The 17,179-nt window shown below is 42.2% G+C and overlaps 2 protein-coding genes across 9 annotated transcripts in view; one reads left to right on the top strand and one right to left on the bottom strand.

Moving 5' to 3' along the window:
* The window catches only part of MIA3 (MIA SH3 domain ER export factor 3), a 51,374-nt gene extending 49,124 nt beyond the window's left edge, over nucleotides 1-2,250 (top strand). The window contains exons 27-29 of the mRNA XM_084828707.1: nucleotides 125-196; nucleotides 735-879; nucleotides 1,389-2,250. Of these exons, the coding sequence (XP_084684833.1) occupies nucleotides 125-196; nucleotides 735-879; nucleotides 1,389-1,711 (540 nt within the window). The 3' untranslated portion in view covers nucleotides 1,712-2,250. The remainder of the gene's footprint in view (nucleotides 1-124; nucleotides 197-734; nucleotides 880-1,388) is intronic.
* A 2,019-nt stretch (nucleotides 2,251-4,269) lies between these two features.
* AIDA (axin interactor, dorsalization associated) overlaps nucleotides 4,270-17,179 on the bottom strand; it is a 42,973-nt gene continuing 30,063 nt past the window's right edge. For 2 of the 8 annotated variants that reach the window (XM_084828721.1, XM_084828723.1), the window contains 7 exons: nucleotides 16,308-16,371; nucleotides 15,957-16,063; nucleotides 14,304-14,363; nucleotides 11,923-12,045; nucleotides 10,563-10,685; nucleotides 9,276-9,393; nucleotides 4,274-5,153 (listed from right to left, as the gene is read on the bottom strand). In XM_084828721.1, the coding sequence (XP_084684847.1) occupies nucleotides 5,057-5,153; nucleotides 9,276-9,393; nucleotides 10,563-10,685; nucleotides 11,923-12,045; nucleotides 14,304-14,363; nucleotides 15,957-16,063; nucleotides 16,308-16,371 (692 nt within the window). In that variant the 3' untranslated portion in view covers nucleotides 4,274-5,056. Of the gene's footprint in view, nucleotides 5,154-9,275; nucleotides 9,394-10,490; nucleotides 10,686-11,922; nucleotides 12,046-14,303; nucleotides 14,364-15,953; nucleotides 16,064-16,307; nucleotides 16,372-17,179 lie in introns of all 8 variants that reach the window. The other 6 variants (XM_084828724.1, XM_084828726.1, XM_084828725.1 and 3 more) reach the window with 4 other exon arrangements.

Here is a 17,179-nt window from a genome sequence, read left to right as displayed (position 1 = left end):
GTTCTTGGGCAGAATCTTTATTTTGTTACCCCATTGTATACACTATGTCACTTCTTACTTATGTATCATGTTCTATTTTGTCTATCATCTCACTGTCCTTATGTTGCTGGGGGGGGAAATAAAGCAAAACCCTCACAAAGAGCATGAAGCCCCAAGCGTTTCTGCTGTTTCAACTTCAGCTGCTGAAGCAACTGCAGTGAGTACCAAGAGGCTGGGAGTGGTGCTTTTGCTTCTCTCTGGCTTGATGGAGAGGATGAGTTAAGAGCATGATGCTTCATTTCTCAGTATGAGAGATGTGCTGCAAAACTCTTTCACCCTTGGGCTTCTTGACTTTAAGGTTATATGCGTTGTTGGGGGCAGCTAACATACATAACACTGCATTTAGGAAAGTCATGCTTACAAACATCTGATGTGGTGGTTCCTGACATGTCAGACATTTTTAACTCTTGGGCACTTCCTAGATTTCTCTGGGTTGAAATTATTATTTGTTTGGCTTTGCTGATATTTTAAAAGAATACACATGAAAGATTCTTAGGTGACCAGTTCAGGTTTGTAAAACAGCAGAAAGACTAGTTTTTAGGACAGTGCCTGTTTGATGCTTGAAGTCAGAGTATTCAGGAAGAAGAAATTCTCCATTGTGTTCAAAGAAACTTGAGTTTTGAAACTCCAGAAGTTTGATTTTCATGTTTCGCTGATAATATCTAGTAGAAGGCTAATGCTGCAGTCTTGCACAGGTTAACATAGGTTCTAAAGGCCCACCATCTTTCCCGGGGTGCCCCATGATGACATCCCCAGTAACTGGACCTTTGCCACCTCCAGTTCGATTTGGACCTCCACTCCGGGCACCTTATGGACCTCGGCCTCTTCCTCTCTCCCTAGGTATGCTTGCTGTATTTTACTTTGTACTAAACATTTTTCATGATCAATTTTTATGGCCTTACACTCTCCAGAAACCGTTTTTGCATTGTGTTGCAAAACAGAACTTTTAAAAATGCAACCTAATGAGCATTCAGGTTTCAGTCTTTCTGCCTTCTGCAGAATTGGTAAGGGGTGGGCAATGTCAATAATACATAGTTTATGGTTTTTAGCACCATAAGCTTTAAATATTTTACTGAAGTATTCCATCTGATAATAAATATGCATTTCCAGCAACAGGAAAGCCCTGTAAGGGGGAAAGTGACTGGAAGTGGCAAGAGGCCATGAAGGGCACAGTAGCATCATCCTTTGAGGACAAGAGCCTGTTTTCAACCACGTAATTTCAGGCATAAAGGCTAGAAACGTGCTTTCTTAAAATGAAAGTTAGAATTCTTGGAATTCTCTGCTAACATGGGGGTGGGCAACTTGCGTTTAAAAAGTACCAGCTTCACTGTTCATGCTTTTCCTTCCAGTTCGTGGAGCTCCTCCACCGCCTATTCCCAGAGACTATCCAGCTGGCCCTCCATTTGGAATGAGAGACTTTCCACCAGGCCCACTACCACCTCCCTCTGATCAGAGAGGATATCACCGTGGACCACCACCTTTCCGGCCTCCACCCCCCAGAGATTATCCTCCAGGTCCACGGTTGCCTCCACAAGGATTAAGGGACTATCCCCCTCCTCCTATCAGAGACTTGCCACCTTCAGGACCTAATGACCACCAAGGAGGTGCTCCTTGTCCCCCATCTCCAGCTAGCTCACGGGACTCAGCACATCATCCTGAACAGAAACCATGACTTTGGATTGCTGGACTGATCTCTATCACGTTTCAGGTGGTGAGGATTTCAATGGCTTCAGCAGAATCAACTCTTTTTCTTCCTTTAGTTTTGGTTTCAGTGTAGCTTTTCCCCCCAGAAATAATTTCTCTAGCAATGCGCATTTTGATCACCTTTAAATCAGGACTTGTTCATCCTTTGGGGATGCAAGTATAATTTTTCTGTGAATGACCCTGAAGCCTGCTCCTACTGCTGTGGCTGCCCCACAGCTCTCAACGTGCAATATATGAAAGTACCTGTGTGGTTAGTTTTTAATTAATGTAGCCTATGTAACAAGTTGGTGAATGATTTCAAAATTATAATCTGAACATTTCCTGTGGAAATAGTTTCGATAAGAAATGCTACCCCTTCACATATAGCCTACAGTGACTGTAGACAAGTGGTTTACACAAGGATTCTAATGCAAATCTTTTTAAAACATCTGGTATGCAAGACCGGAGGCAAACTACACTGTACTGGAAGGACAAATCAAATAAAGAGCAAGATCCTTTTTTGCTACATTTGAAGAATGAATTTTGTTTGGTACAAAGTAATATTCTATTTTGGCCATGAAAGCAAGTTGTGAGTAGGTGTAAAGATTAAGTGACAAGGAGTAAATTGTCCCAACTAGTGGATTACTGTGATAGAGGAGTAGACAGTATCATGCTCTTGTTAAGCGCAAAAAATGCTACTCAGAGCCCAGGGAAATTCCAGAGTCCAGGTACATGAAGCCTGATAACTAAAATTTGTCTGGCGAGTGAAGCGCAAATTGAAATGCAGGCCTTTTTTAAATTGCAGGCTCAAAAAGGCATGTACTAAAATGGTGCCGTTTTACAGCAAATCACTCAGTAATTACAGTCAGGGCCAGAAATATCAGAACAAGAACAACTGTTTTGGCAGTTGGCCTCTGTACACCACCACATTGAAGGTGAAAGGAAACACACCCAGATGGGAGCGAAGTCAGGACTTTCAGCTGTAATTCAAGGGGTTTGACAAAAGTGGGGCACTAACCATTCAGGAAGTACAGCCAGTGGCATAGCACACACACCCCCATCATTGGTGGCTCATAAGCAATGGAATGAATGGCTGACAAGCAGCTGCATGTCCAGGTGTGGCCTGTTTCCTGGGTACCGCATGACCAATCAAGCAGATAAAAGGCCTGGAGGTGGTTCTGAGTGTTACATTTGCATTTGCTAGCTGTTCACTGGAACTCCCAACATGAGGTCCAAAGAGGTGTCCATGCGAGTGAAGGAGGCCATCATTAGGCTGAGGAAACAATGAATGCCAGATAACTAAAATTATGCAGTCGAGTTTCCCGCATTTGGGGAAATGGCAGGGGTCAGCACACCCAGAGTACAATGGATGAGCCTCACCCTGGGAAAACCGCCTTTGTGATCATGGTGTCTATGTGCCCATCCCCTCCTGGAACTTCCGCTTTCCTTAAGGCCCTAACAAGGTCTTAATTTGAACTGCTAAAGACCACTGTTAAGACAGGGGTGGGCAACTTGTGTGCCTCCAGCTGTTTTGGCCTACAACTCCCATCAGTCCTAGTCAGCATAGCTGAAGGGAGTTGCAGGCCACAAGATGCCCAACCCTGTGCTAAGACTGCTCTCTATCAAGGTTAACTTCCTCATTGTAATTCTGTTGGCTAGGAGGATATTAGAATGAAGCATATTCTCCATCACAGACCATCTATGTATGTTCTGTATAAAAGAGCAATCTAATGATATCAGAAGTAAACTATACCAAAAGTAAACACTCCTGCTTTATATAAAAAAAGTGGATAGACATTTTTATAATACTAGAACTCAAAATAACTGGCAATAGATTCAGCCAGGAGTACTTAACTCACGATTAACTTATGTAATTTGCTGTCATAAGATGTGATGTTTTTAAAACGTTTAGATTTATAATATGAATTTGTTTTATCAACAATGAGCTCCAGGCTGAGAGAGAACACCTGCGCATGAGCTTCCTTCAAGCAGCAGGCTGGACTAGAAGATTTGATGTGGGCTTGTATGTTATTTTTTACTATCTACGTAACCCCCAGTCTGTTAAGTTTTAATTACTTTTGGGAAACAGGCAGAGATCTTAGGCAGAACTTCAGCAGGTGCCTTTTCAGGGGGAACTGCCTAGAAGCAGAGAGTGGTGTTAAGACATGTGATGAGGTAGTCCTTGTACTTGGTTGTATGTAGTACAGACATGTGTAGGTCTGAACTAAAACATTAGTTCAGCGCAGAGCACCAAAATAATTAACAATCCACTGCTGTTAAACTGATCTCTCCAAAATAAGTTATGCTCCGATGCATCCATAGGTGGAACTTATTACAACTATGGAATATATGAAAGTCATTAAGCAAGTTATCTTTTAGTCAAGGAGATGTACCTATTTATAAGCCAGTGATCTCAAACTCATTACACTTTGCACCTCTCCCTTGTATAAAGGTTCAGCTAGTTATTACCTATTTAAACAGCAATTTTATATGCAAATTTGAAAACGGGAAAAGAGCTCATTAATTTCTCTGGAAACGGCAATATTTCCTTAAGGCAATTTAAGATGGCTTTATTTCCTTTAGTAATCAACTTAGCAGGTGCCAAGCAGTAGGCAAACTGCTTGCTTTTCCAAAAATTTAAGATCAAGCCTCCTCTTGCTGTTTGGGCAACCAATTATTCCCAACAGTGAAATTCTACTAACAGAATAATTTATCTGGAATCTAGTAAGTACAGTGAGCTTAGGAACTTAGAATAGCTATGACTCATTTGCAGCTGTTTCTACCCCCAAACTGAAGAAAAACAGATGAATGCATTTGAGTGCATCATAATTCAGAGTCCTTCCATGATTTAATATCCTTCTATACCAATTAAACTCAAATGCTGATTTTTTTGTCAACGATTAGACAACATAAAATTAATCTGCTGATGAAAGAGATGCGGATTATAAGAGTTGTAACAACCAGTGCAAGAATAAAAATTTGATACTGGAACATCTTTATTGCTGTATCAGGTTTAGCAGATGAGGACTTCCCAAACTGCTTTAATTAAGGGTTCTGATATGGGTGTAAAAACCAAATTACAAAACTAAACTCACACAACCAGCCGAATTAGGAAAAACTGACAACACACTTTGGAACATCTGTGATAAAAATATACATTCCAAAGACACCTGGACTTGGGTGGTGGGCTTGGCCACTGATCCACTGCTGTGCATCATATGTTGGTCCCACCTGACCAGCGGAATAAATGCAGCCATTTTTCCTGCCACCTGAAGGATGAGTGCTACATAGGCAGCTACTATGGTTTTGTGGCAAGTGGTTCAGTTCACAAAAGTCACTCTTTGTGCAGTGTTTGATGAAGGTGAAGATAAAGTGGCTTCTTGGTCAACAGTTGAAGTTTCTTCCTCTTGAAGTCAGTGGGTTTTTTGTACCTGTAATCACACAAAGAGAAGTTTTATGTTTTGATTTTAATGCTGTTTAAGAATTGGGACTCCCCCAAAAACCTACACACACTTTACTATGAAACAGCCTCAGTATGCTGCAGCATCTTGTCTCAAGATGTATTGTGTCCAATAGCCTTTTGACTAAAACTTACCTAAAGTAGATCAGACTTCCCTGTCTGGCCTCTTAAGATTTAATACCTCTACATAAGTTAACAAGGGCTTTGGAAAAGCTCAAAGTTATCACACCAAGAAATACGTCTTCACTAAACAGAGGACTAAGAATAGCTACATAACTTCACCCCATCCCCCCAAATTAATCATTGCAACTAACCGAACCCTGACTTTAGTGGTAGGGCTGCACTGTGCAGTATCAAATTAGCACAAGCATGCTATTTACAGAAACATTCAAGCAGCATTCCTAAGATCACTTCTGAGTAAAATTGCTTTGCACTGTTATCAGTGGATATCAAAGTTACATTTTTCTAAATGGCTAATGCAGACTGTTGTCTTACATATTAGACAGAAGAGGTTAAAAGACACTTCAGCCACATAAGCATATTTGTTGTTGTTCAGTTGTTCAGTCGTGCCCGACTCTTCGTGACCCCATGGACCATAGCACGCCAGGCCTTCCTGTCCTGCACTCTCTCCCGGAGTGTGCTCAAGTTCATATTCATTGCATCGGTGATGCTATCTAGCCATCTCATCCTCTGCTGTCCCCTTCTCCTTTTGCCTTCAGTCTTTCCCAGCATCAGGGTCTTTTCCAGAGAGTTTTCTCTTCTCATTAGGTGGCCAAAATATTTGAGCTTCAGCTTCAGTATCTGTCCTTCCAATGAGCTCTCAGGGTTGATTTCCTTTAGGATTGACTGATTTGACCTCCTTGCAGTCCAGGGGACTCGTAAGAGTCTTCTCCAGCACCACAGTTGGAAAGCATCAATTCTTCGGTGCTCAGCCTTCCTTAAAGTCCAGCTCTCACAGCCATACATTACTACTGGGAAAACCATAGCTTTGATTAGATGGACCTTTGTCGGCAAGGTGATGTCTCTGCTTCTTACTATGCTGTCTAGGTTGGCCATAGCTTTCCTCCCAAGGAGCAAGCGTCGTTTAATTTCATGGCTACAGTCACCGTCTGCGGTGATCTTGGAGCCCAAGAAAGTAAAATCTGTCACTGCTTCCATTTCTTCCCCTTCTATATGCCAGGAAGTGAAGGGGCCAGATGCCATGATCTTAGTTTTTTTAATGTTGAGTTTCAAACCAGCTTTTGCACTCTCCTCTTTCACCCTCAACAAGAGGCTCTTTAGATCCTCTTCGCTTTCTGCCATTAGGGTGGTATCATCTGCATATCGGAGGTTGTTGATAATTCTCCCAGCAATCTTAATTCCGACCTTTGATTCATCCAACCCGGCATTTCTCATGATGTACTCTGCATATAAGTTAAATAAGCAGGGTGACAATATGCAGCCTTGTCGTACTCCTTTCCCAATTTTGAACCACTCGGTTGTTCCATGTCTGGTTCTTACTGTTGCTTCTTGACCCTCGTACAGGTTTCTCAGGAGACAGGTAAGGTGGTCTGGTACTCCCATCACTTTAAGAATTTGCCACAGTTTGTTCTCGGTTCGCATACTGCTGAAGCCTAGCTTGTAGGATTTTGAGCATCACCTTGCTGGCATGTGAAATGAGCGCAATTGTGCAGTAGTTTGAACACTCTTTGGCATTGCCCTTCTTTGGAATTGGAATGTAAACTGACCTTTTCCGGTCTTGTGGCCATTGTTGAGTGTTCCAAATTTGTTGGCATATTGAATGCAGCACTTTAACAGCATCATCTTTTAGGATTTTAAATAGCTCAGCTGGAATACTGTCATCTCCACTAGCTTTGTTGTTAGTAATGCTTCCTAAGGCCCACTTGACTTCACTCTCCAGGATGTCCGGCTCAAGTTCAGTGACCGCACTATCATGGCTATCAGGGACATTAAGATCTTTCCTGTATAGTTCTTCTGTGTATTCTTTCCACCTCTTCTTAATCTCATCTGCTTCTGTTAGGCCCCTGCCTTCTTTGTCCTTTATCATGCCAGTCTTGGCACAAAACGTTCCTTTGAGATCTCCGATTTTCTTGAAGAGATCTCTAGTCTTTCCCATTCTGTTGTTTTCCTCAATTTCTTTGCATTGTTCATTTAAGAAGGCCTTCTTGTCTCTCCTTGCTATTCTCTGGAACTCTGCATTCAGTTGGATATATCTTCCCCTTTCTCCCTTGCTTGTCGCTTCCCTTCTTTCCTCAGCTACATGTAAAGCCTCATCAGACAGCCACTTGGCTTTCTTGCATTTCTTTTTCTTTGGGATGGATTGAGTTGCTGCCTCCTGAACAATGTTACGGACCTCCATCCATAGTTCCTCAGGCACTCTGTCTATCACGTCTAATCCCTGAAATCTATTCCTCACCTCCACTGTGTATTCATAAGGGATTTGATTTAGGTCATACCTGAATGGTTTCGTGGTTTTCCCTACGTTCTTCAATTTAAGCCGAAATTTTGCAACAAGAAGCTCATGATCTGAGCCACAGTCAGCTCCAGGTCTTGTTTTTACTGACTGTATAGAGCTTCTCCATCTTTGGCTGTAAAGGACATAATCAATCTGATTTCGATATTGACCATCTGGTGATGTCCATGTGTAGAGTCGTCTCTTGTGCTGTTGGAAAAGAGTGTTTGCTATGATCAGCGTGTTCTCTTGGCAAAACTCTATTAGCCTTTGTCCTGCTTCATTTTGTACACCAAGGCCATGCTCGCCTGTTATCCTGGTGATTTCTTGACTTCCTACTTTAGCATTCTAATCCCCTATGATGAAGAGGACATTTTTTTTTGGTGTTAGTTCTAGAAGGTGTTGTAGGTCTTCATTGAACCGATCAACCTCAGCTTCTTCAGCATCAGTGGTTGGGGCATAGACTTGAATTACTGTGATGTTGAATGGTTTGCCTTGGATTCGTACTGAGATCATTCTATCATTTTTAAGATTGTACCCCAGTACTGCTTTTCCCACCCTTTTGTTGACTATGAGTGCTACTCCATTTCTTCTAAGGGATTCTTGCCCACAATAGTAGATATGATGGTCACCTGAATTAAGTTCACCCATGCCTGTCCATTTTAGTTCGCTGATTCCCAAGATGTCGATGTTCAATCTTGCCATCTCATGTTTGACCACCTCCAACTTACCTTGATTCATTGATCTGACATTCCAGGTTCCTAAACAATATTGTTCTTCACAGCATCGGATTTTCTTTTCACCACCAGACACATCCACAGCTGAGTGTCCTTTCGGCTTTGGCCCAGCCGCTTCACTCTTTCTGGCGCTACTTGGAAATACCCTCTGCTCTTCCCCAGTAGTACATTGGATACCTTCCGACCTGAGGGGCTCATCTTCCGGTGTCATATCTTTTAGCCTTGTGATACGTTCCATGGGGTTTTCTTGGCAGGAATACTGGAGTGGGTTGCCATTTCCTTCTCCAGTGGACCACATTTTGTCTGAACTCTCCGCCATGACCTGTCCGTCTTGGGTGGCCCTGCACGGCATAGCTTATGGCTTCACTGAGTTACGCAAGCCCCTTCGCCACAACAAGGCAGTGATCCATGAAGGGGACATAAGCATATAACACTGCCTATAACAGCCTTCCCCAATCTGGTACCTTCTAGATGTTTTGGACTTCAACTCACTGAAGTCCAAAATGGTTAGGAATGCTGGTAGTTGTGGCACAAAACATCTGGAGGTCATCAGATTGGGTAAGGCATATAAGAAAGCATAATCCCTGGACATCCTATTCTCGGCTTTAAATTTATCCATATCAAACCATTTTCAAGTCTGACAGCCATGCAGGCCTTCTATCTGGGCTGGTGTTTAGGGGTCAATGCTAAGTACCAAGAAGACCAGGGCATCTACCTATCAGCCCTCCATAGATGAATCTATACAATCAACACCACAGTCTATATTGCAGAGGAAAAAAATGCATTCTCCTACTTTTATAGAAGATGCTCAGCATTTTTATCAGTCCAGCAGCCTCTGAACAACAATTTCCAAACTAGTATAGCATGACCAGATAGGTCCTTCTAGATAAACGAGGTCACTCACAGTTCTATAACAATTGGTCCAGGTTTAATTTCATCCATCTCCATGAAGGCAAAGCACTTGGTGCTGGTGAACCTTTTCTTAGGCTTATAGTGTTTAAATTCAAAGAAAATAGCTGCACCTGAAGAGGGGGCAAAAACCAATCAATCTAAGCAATACCTTGCTTCTTTAGAAGGTTGTCATGAAGCTGTCCGCCATCAGTGGCAACATTTTCTGCTATATGCAATAAGAGATACTGAGCTGGTCTTAGAAACACTCATCAATCCGCCCTGAAGGCAAAACATTAAAAAATGCCTCCGCACCCCACTAGTTCGCAAACCTTTGCAGAGGATCTAAAGCAGGAGCGGGGGAACTTGTAGCCCATGGAATCTTTGAATCTAGTCCATGGCCTCCCTCCTTGCCACTGCCCGCACACAGCAATTAGCCTTAGGGTGCAATCCTGTGGAGACAGCAGTCAGCCTCAGAGGCTTATGGCCATCCAAAGCACACCAGGAGGCACAGTAGAGGTGCTCCTCACCTCCACTGTGCCTCCCGCTCCGTATGTTAGCTAGGTGAGTGTTTTTGCCTGTCTAGCTGAGGCATTGGGGGGGGGGAGGGGAGGGGAGGGAAGGGGGGAGGGAAGGAGGCTGGCAAGGCCTAGGGAAATAGCATAAGCCATCCCCTCCCTGCCCACTGGCACGCCCCCTTTCCCCTCCCTCCAAGGTCATCTTTGTGACCTTGGAGAGGCAGCCTGTGCAGTTCTCTCCACACCACCAGGGAGGGGGAGGGGAGTTCAGACTCCTGGGTCCAAGGCTGGAGTGCTACCTCCAATCCAGGAATCCGAACTATCTTACGGCCCCCCAGACTCTGTCTAGGGGCCATGGGCTTGCTCTCTTAGAGAAAAAGTTATATTTGTGTGAAAGAGACCCTTTTTCTAAGGCTAACTGCCATGCATCCCCCACTCCACAATTTTCAGGTGATAGCTAAGGATGGGTTTACCCTCCCCCGCATGCACTGCTAGTCCCCCCCAAAAAATCACCCCCAGTGATTAGCCATAGAAAAGGCTAAATTCAAAATTGTTCTCCTCTCCCCTGGAAATTTGCCAAGAAAAGCCTAAACAGAAAAGTGAATTCCCCCCCCTGGGGGGGGGGGCAGTGTTGCAGGAGAATGAACATTGCTTTGGGCCTGCTTACTTTTGGCCCCACCACCACCTTTTATTGATTAGAAGAGATTCCCCACCTCGATCTAAATTCAGCTTTGATCTGCTGGCCATATTATGTTGTGATCTCCAGATCTCCGAGCCTCACACACCTTTTGTTAATTTTTCAACGTGTTTTTGAATCTCAATGTCCACATTAAAATGAATGTATGTGTCCTCTTTCCTTGAAGCAACTGGGGTGTCTTGCACAGGGGTCAGGTCTATCCCGTTCAGATCTGTTGGGAGAAAAAAAGTTGAGCTGATCAGGAGGAAAAGCTCTTGCAATTTTGGGAATAGTTAACCATGATCACTGCATTACATTTCTGAAAACTCCAGCAGTGGTGCCTTTCAAAATGTAACACTGCCATTTAATTTTGTGAAAAAATTATAGTGTGTGTGTGTGCGCGTGTATGAATTGCATTTCTAAGTAGGAAATAGTGTACCCAACATCATGGGTAACTCATGTACCTATATAGCTCTATATGCATGCCAAAGTAACCCATCACCTATCATGGCTTCCCATTGCACATTACACCTGGCAAAGTACTCAAGTATGCTTTCCAATACTTATGTGTTCAGGACACATACTATTTACTATGTGGAAGTAATACTTGACTTCTGCCAAGGCAGCCCTGAGTGCATCACAACAATGTTCCACTGAACTTTCACAAATTCTTCTCCAATAGGCCCCTCTGAAAAGAGATAATCCATCATCTTTTTGTAAGGCTAGGTAATTTTTACTCTTCAAAGGTCACCTGTGATATCCATGATACCCACAGACCCATTTTAAAATACTCATTTATAACTATTTTTGGGAATACAGTCATTTTAAAAAATTGAGCAAAAATGATGCAAAGGCAGATAAGGAACTACCTTTCATTTATGTTTAACAGACTTTCACCATCAGAGAAAGTTAATTCAAGAGAAAACTGTCAGGGTTTGGTTGATATATTAAAAGGCAGGTAGGATTCAGGAGTTCAGAGCATTATATAAAAGTAACCCTTCATTAGAAAGTGTGTAAACAGGAGCTTTGATGTTAAGATGCAAGAAATTTGGATGATGTATGTATGGCCTCAGAATACCTCTAAAACAGAAGCATCTTGGGATAACCCTATGAATTTCTTGGAGGAAAGGTAAGATGCAAATGTAATAAAAGTCAATGTTTTCAACCCTTAAGTAATATTGATTAAGTCAGCAAATCTTTAGAAGTTGGGGAAATACTTGCTGTAGGAATATTAGACAGTTATTGCCAAGTCTGTGCTAGTGGCGGGTAAGCAAATCAAAAGGAACAAAGCTTCTGGGTGCAATCCTATGCATATTTAGACAGAAAACAGTCCTACAACTCTCAGCATTCCCTAGCCACCATGCTGGATGGGGAATGCTGGGAGTTATAGAACTTTTTTCTGTGCATTTAAACATGCATAGGATTGCACCCGTAATGCCTGTCAACCCAACTCATAGAGGAACTACTACCTTTCACACTAACTGTGATATAGGGATCGATGCACTGCCCAGCATCTTTAAGACCAATTTTCTCTATCTTGATAGTAAGCAACGTCATCCCGGGTTCAGATGGCAATCTGGGTAATAAAGTACCTGGGAAGAAAATGGACCAGGCGTTAAAGCAACAGAATAAGAGTCCCCCTGCAACAGTTTCCACTATTGCTTTTGGTTTTTATTTCCATTCTGAGCCTGGAAGATTCAGTCCATTGCTACTGGCTGTATGCAAGGAAGGATTGGCTTTCCTAATGTCATAAGATCAAAATACTATCTTGGGTCACAAACTACTATTCATCTGGATCTGGCACAGGAGCCAGAAGTGCACTTATGAGTTCATTTTCAAAATTCACCGTGTGGGTAGGCAAGGGGCCATCATTGGTTGAAATCCCTTGCACATTTGGATTGCAAGCAGCAACTACAGTGCATGAGCACACGTAAGCCCTGAAATAAATGACCCCTCCAAAAAGGGGACCATTAATTATGTCATAAGGTATATGGCTGAAACTGGTACCATTTAGTAGATATCACCTTCCTGTATCTTAAAACAGCCAATCTGACTGCTTTATTTGCAATTTATTGCAAATAAATTTATTGGCAATTTGATTTGCCAACCCCAAATCAGACCACTTCTTATGATCAGCAGTGCATACCCAGCTGGGAAGGGGCTGAACAGTCACCTACATGCTTGTGTCATAATGGAGGTCAAAAAACGACAAATTATTTTGCACTTAAATACCATAGGCTCTGGTGCCCAGAAGGCTACATTTTAGAGATGCGCGTGTGCAACAAACACAGAACTTTACATAGCAATTAATGTGGCACAAGAGTCATTAACTGCGAAAGGATAACTGAAAAAGCATAACGCAATGCCAAAGTAGGAACAATCAAAAGCCATAGCAGGAGAGGCTGGCTGTAAAGGAAATTCTACTGCGTGAACCGCCAAAAGGAAATTCTAGTGAAAGATGCAGCCCATGTTTTTAAAACTGACAGAAGTGCTCCAATATGAGGCTTCTTGCAACTTTAATATATCAGGTGAGCCACATTCGATATATTTTTTGGGGGGGAGATCAGCCAGCATCAGAAACCAGGTGACCGTAACGGCCATCAAGGATCCCAGGCAGCACCTAAGGCAGGGAAAATACAAGTCTGCATGTTTCCAGACCGGTTAAGGCAAGTGCCAAACAACTATTGGCATACCTTCCTATCCTTCGGGGGTTATTTCCAATATCCCATTCCATGTTGTCCTAACCAGGTAAGAAACATCTGTTTTCAGAACCTGTATTCAAAATATGTTTTAATGTGCATTCATGTTGCTATTGTGAGGACTTTTAAAAACAAACTGAATGAAGCTCATTCTGTGAAGTTGTCCTCAATGTTACTGTTCAAGCCTTTCAATGGGACAAGTATGAACTCTCCCATTCACTAAAGACAGCTCAATTGGAGACAAGGTGATAAACTTTTAGCCTTAAAGGCAGCCTAAAAATATATTTTTTAAATTAAATAAAACGTTGCAGTGATACAGATATGCACATTAACTTTCATTAATTGTGCAGAGTGATGGTGGCAACCGTAGCCCAGAGGATATGGATACAGTTTTTCTATACAACTGTTTCCCCAGATAATAGTTTTCAAGATCATATGGTTTGGTTTTTAGTACTAATACTACAGACGCCAGTAAAGCTACATTCAGGGATTCTTCTCCAGGATCTACCCCAGGTGTGCACAGCTTGTCGCCCTCCAAATTTTGGACTATTATTTATTTATTTATTGCATTTTATATCCCGCCTTTATTTCCTCTTGCAAGGAACCCAAGGTGGCTTACATTATAGTCCTCTCCATTTTATCCTCACAACAACCACCCTGTGAGGTAGGTTGGGCTGAGAATCTGTGACTGGCCCAAAGTCCCTCAGTGAGCTTCCATGACCGAGTGGGGACTAGAATCCGGATCTCCCAGCTCCCAGTCCAACGCTCTAGCCACTACACCACACTGGACTACAACTCCCATCAGCCCTCACCATTCACTATGCTGGCTAGGACTGACAGGAGTTGAAATCCAACAATAGCTGGACGGCCACATGCTTTCAACTCATTTTTTTCAAAGGTGGATTTAGTCCATGTGATCTTAAGACCTGTAAAGCAATGCAAAGTCATGGGAGAGACTCAGCCTACATATTTAGTTTTGTGTGGACACAGGGAGGAAATACACCATCTAGCATTCACTGGGGGAGGGGATTGGTTCTTGCTGATTTTAACATACAAGAGCATCAACATTTTAAGTGGAAGCACAAGATCAATGCCACAGTAATAGGAACATATTCACAATTAATAGCTGTTCACATTAAATGTGATCATACCTTCATTGGCTCCTGGATTAGATGAATGATGTAGCACATGGTTACACGATGGAGCCATGCATGTAGAAGACAAGACCATGTACAGTTAGGCAGCACAATAATGCAATATGGGATCCATGGAAACAAGCAGATTGTACAGGCAAAGCAATTACTATAGAAATTACAGAGTCAGCAAAGCACTTGATTGAAAATAGTGGTATCTGATGCCCCCAAAATCTGGTGTGCACAAGCCACTTCAAACTTTCATCTGTAAATGTCATGTCAATGCCATGTTTACACACCTCCACTTACAAATTTTGTGAAGACACACAAAAGGCAGAAATAGAACTTCTTGAGACTGTAAGCTAGCGCTGTTGGTCTAAGAACCAGTTCAAACATGGTGATGAGCACAGGAAACAGGAAGCAACTATCATATCATGAAGAACTATCACATTTACACTCCATTCCTTATAACAGATCCCTGTTGATAAACTTACTGCTGTCCAACACAAAAAAGTGCACTTTCATACTGAAGCATTGGTACAATAATTTCAGTGCCAAGGAAAGATCTTTTGATATTCCTAAGCCGTTAAACTTAAGCTGCTTTATCTCTCTGACTCTTACACTGCTCTTTTTGGATTTTGAACCCTACTATTTACTCTGTATGTTTTTTTGTTTTAAAATATTTCATCGCATCTTTGATTTTGTACTGTAGGCCACTCTGAGAATTTATCTGATGGTTGTGATATATATTCCTGCAATAAATATGTAACAAGCTATCAGCTGAAGCCTTGGCTGTATCAGCAGATGAACTGCTAACATCTATCCCATACTGTTCTTTTCTTTTTCTTATTGGCCTAGTATAAAAAATTCCCAAAGTTAGCAAAATCATTCCGTACATGACTAGTAATGATTTATTACTCTACAAGCCATATGAAGCCTACACTATAAACCATACTATCTTTGAGAAGTGAGAACATTAGAATCATCAGTAGATCTAAACTGGCATGGTTACTTTTTCACTAAAAGCTCTCTTGATATTGGGCACACTATTCTGAGAAGATTCCACCCATGATTTTCTCTTTGCTCTGTAACCAACTATTATTCTTATAAGTTGCTTCACTCTCTTCAGGTTAAGCCTAGGTTAACAAAACTTCATAAAAACTTCTAAGCACAGATTGTTATAGTACATACAGTACTAAAAAAAAGATAAAAGTGTCCCCAACCAGTCGTGTCCGACTCTAGGGTGCGGTGCTCATCCCCATTTCTAAGCCGAAGAGCCAGTGCTGTCCGAAGACGCTTCCATGGTCATGTGGCCGGCATGACTGAACACCGAGGTACACGGAACACTGTTACCTTTCCCGCTGAGGCGGTACCTATTTATCTACTTGCAATTTCTTGCTTTTGAACTGCTAGGTTGGCAGAAGCTGGGACTGAAGACAGGAGCTCACTCCGTCACGCAGCACTCGGGTCTCGAACTGCTGTCCTGCCGACCTTCCAGTCTGCAGTTCAGCATCTTAACCACTAAGCCACCGCTAATTAAGATATCCTACTAATGACCATCCAGGTCCAATTACAGATGTCTTCATCCAATCACCTCTGCAACAAGTCTTTTCTCCCATATCCCCACCCTCCGTCTGATAGATCACATTTGATTCATCTAGTCCCCACTACCTGGAACTCTAGCAGGAAACGTGTCTGGAGATCCCGCTCCAGCTCCACCCTCCTCCTCATCTTCTTCAAATTCTAAGTCTTCCTCTTCACCAGGTGCTAAGATCTTCCTTTAAAAAAACACACAACACAACTGAGGGTTGATTAAGACATGCATCTTTATTGCCCAAAGCATGAGCTGCCTTCGCTGAATAATACAGTTTGAGGCAAAACATGGGAATATCTGTAGCCTCCTATATACAGGCTAGACATTTAGAATCTACTTTCAATAATTCTGTATTCCACACTATATTCCACAGTTTCTAGAGTCTTAAACCCTTCTGCATGCATACCTCTGATTTAATTTTTCCTTACCTTGGTGGAACGGGCTGAACATCAAAGGGGAATTCTTTATTATAGGTAAGAATATTCTTTAAGACTGTAAGGGAAGACAATCATCATCAAAAAGCCAGATCAGTGTATAAATGAAATAAAGGGGCAGAGAGTTTCATTCTTGCGCCCTCTTAGAAGACACTTGAAAGGGCCAGTAACTCTGCACAACTCATTCTCATAAAAGAACAGGACAGCAGGGTCATTGTAATTATTATTTCTGCATAAGAAACACAAACTACTCTGAATTTTAATTCTGAAATTGTAGGAACCTTGTATACTAGGTTTTGTGAAATAAATGTGGTTTGGGCAATACAAAACTGTTTCTAGAAGTTATTGCAGAGCTAAATGATTACATGTTAGCCTAAATGCAGACAAAATGCTACCACTTATAGTGATCTCTGTCACTTTTAAAACAGAGTGGCAGGGGGGAAATTGGAATTTGATTATATCTTTAGAAGCAGAATGTCCTCAGCAATGATCTCCATAAGCATTAAGGCACGTGAGTAGCCCTAAATCAACAGAAGTGCCAAATACCCGCAAGGCTACCCTTACGCCTGCAGTAATGCCCCGCTATTTTGTTAACCTTTCCACCTTTTTGTCTTTTCAAAATTTAAACTGTTTCAGGGCTATGTACTCCCCATGTTCAACATCAAAGCACACACTTCCCACAATTAAAAAGCAGAAAAGCTTTCCTCCATACCACCATGCACTAAAGGGTGGGATGGGGAAATGGAATATCACATCACTGGCATGAGCTCTGGGCTTCAAAACAAAGTAATTGGGCCTTTAGAAACAAAACACATTTTCCTCACAAAACACGGAGGTGATACAGCCCATCCTGAAAAGTTACCCTT

This window comes from Heloderma suspectum, chromosome 1, assembly GCF_057233095.1.
Source record: "Heloderma suspectum isolate Gila_16-S chromosome 1, 16-S_ref, whole genome shotgun sequence".
Lineage (NCBI taxonomy): Eukaryota > Metazoa > Chordata > Lepidosauria > Squamata > Helodermatidae > Heloderma > Heloderma suspectum.
The sequence above is the reverse complement of the archived record's forward strand: the minus strand, read 5'-3'. Positions and strand labels throughout refer to the sequence as shown.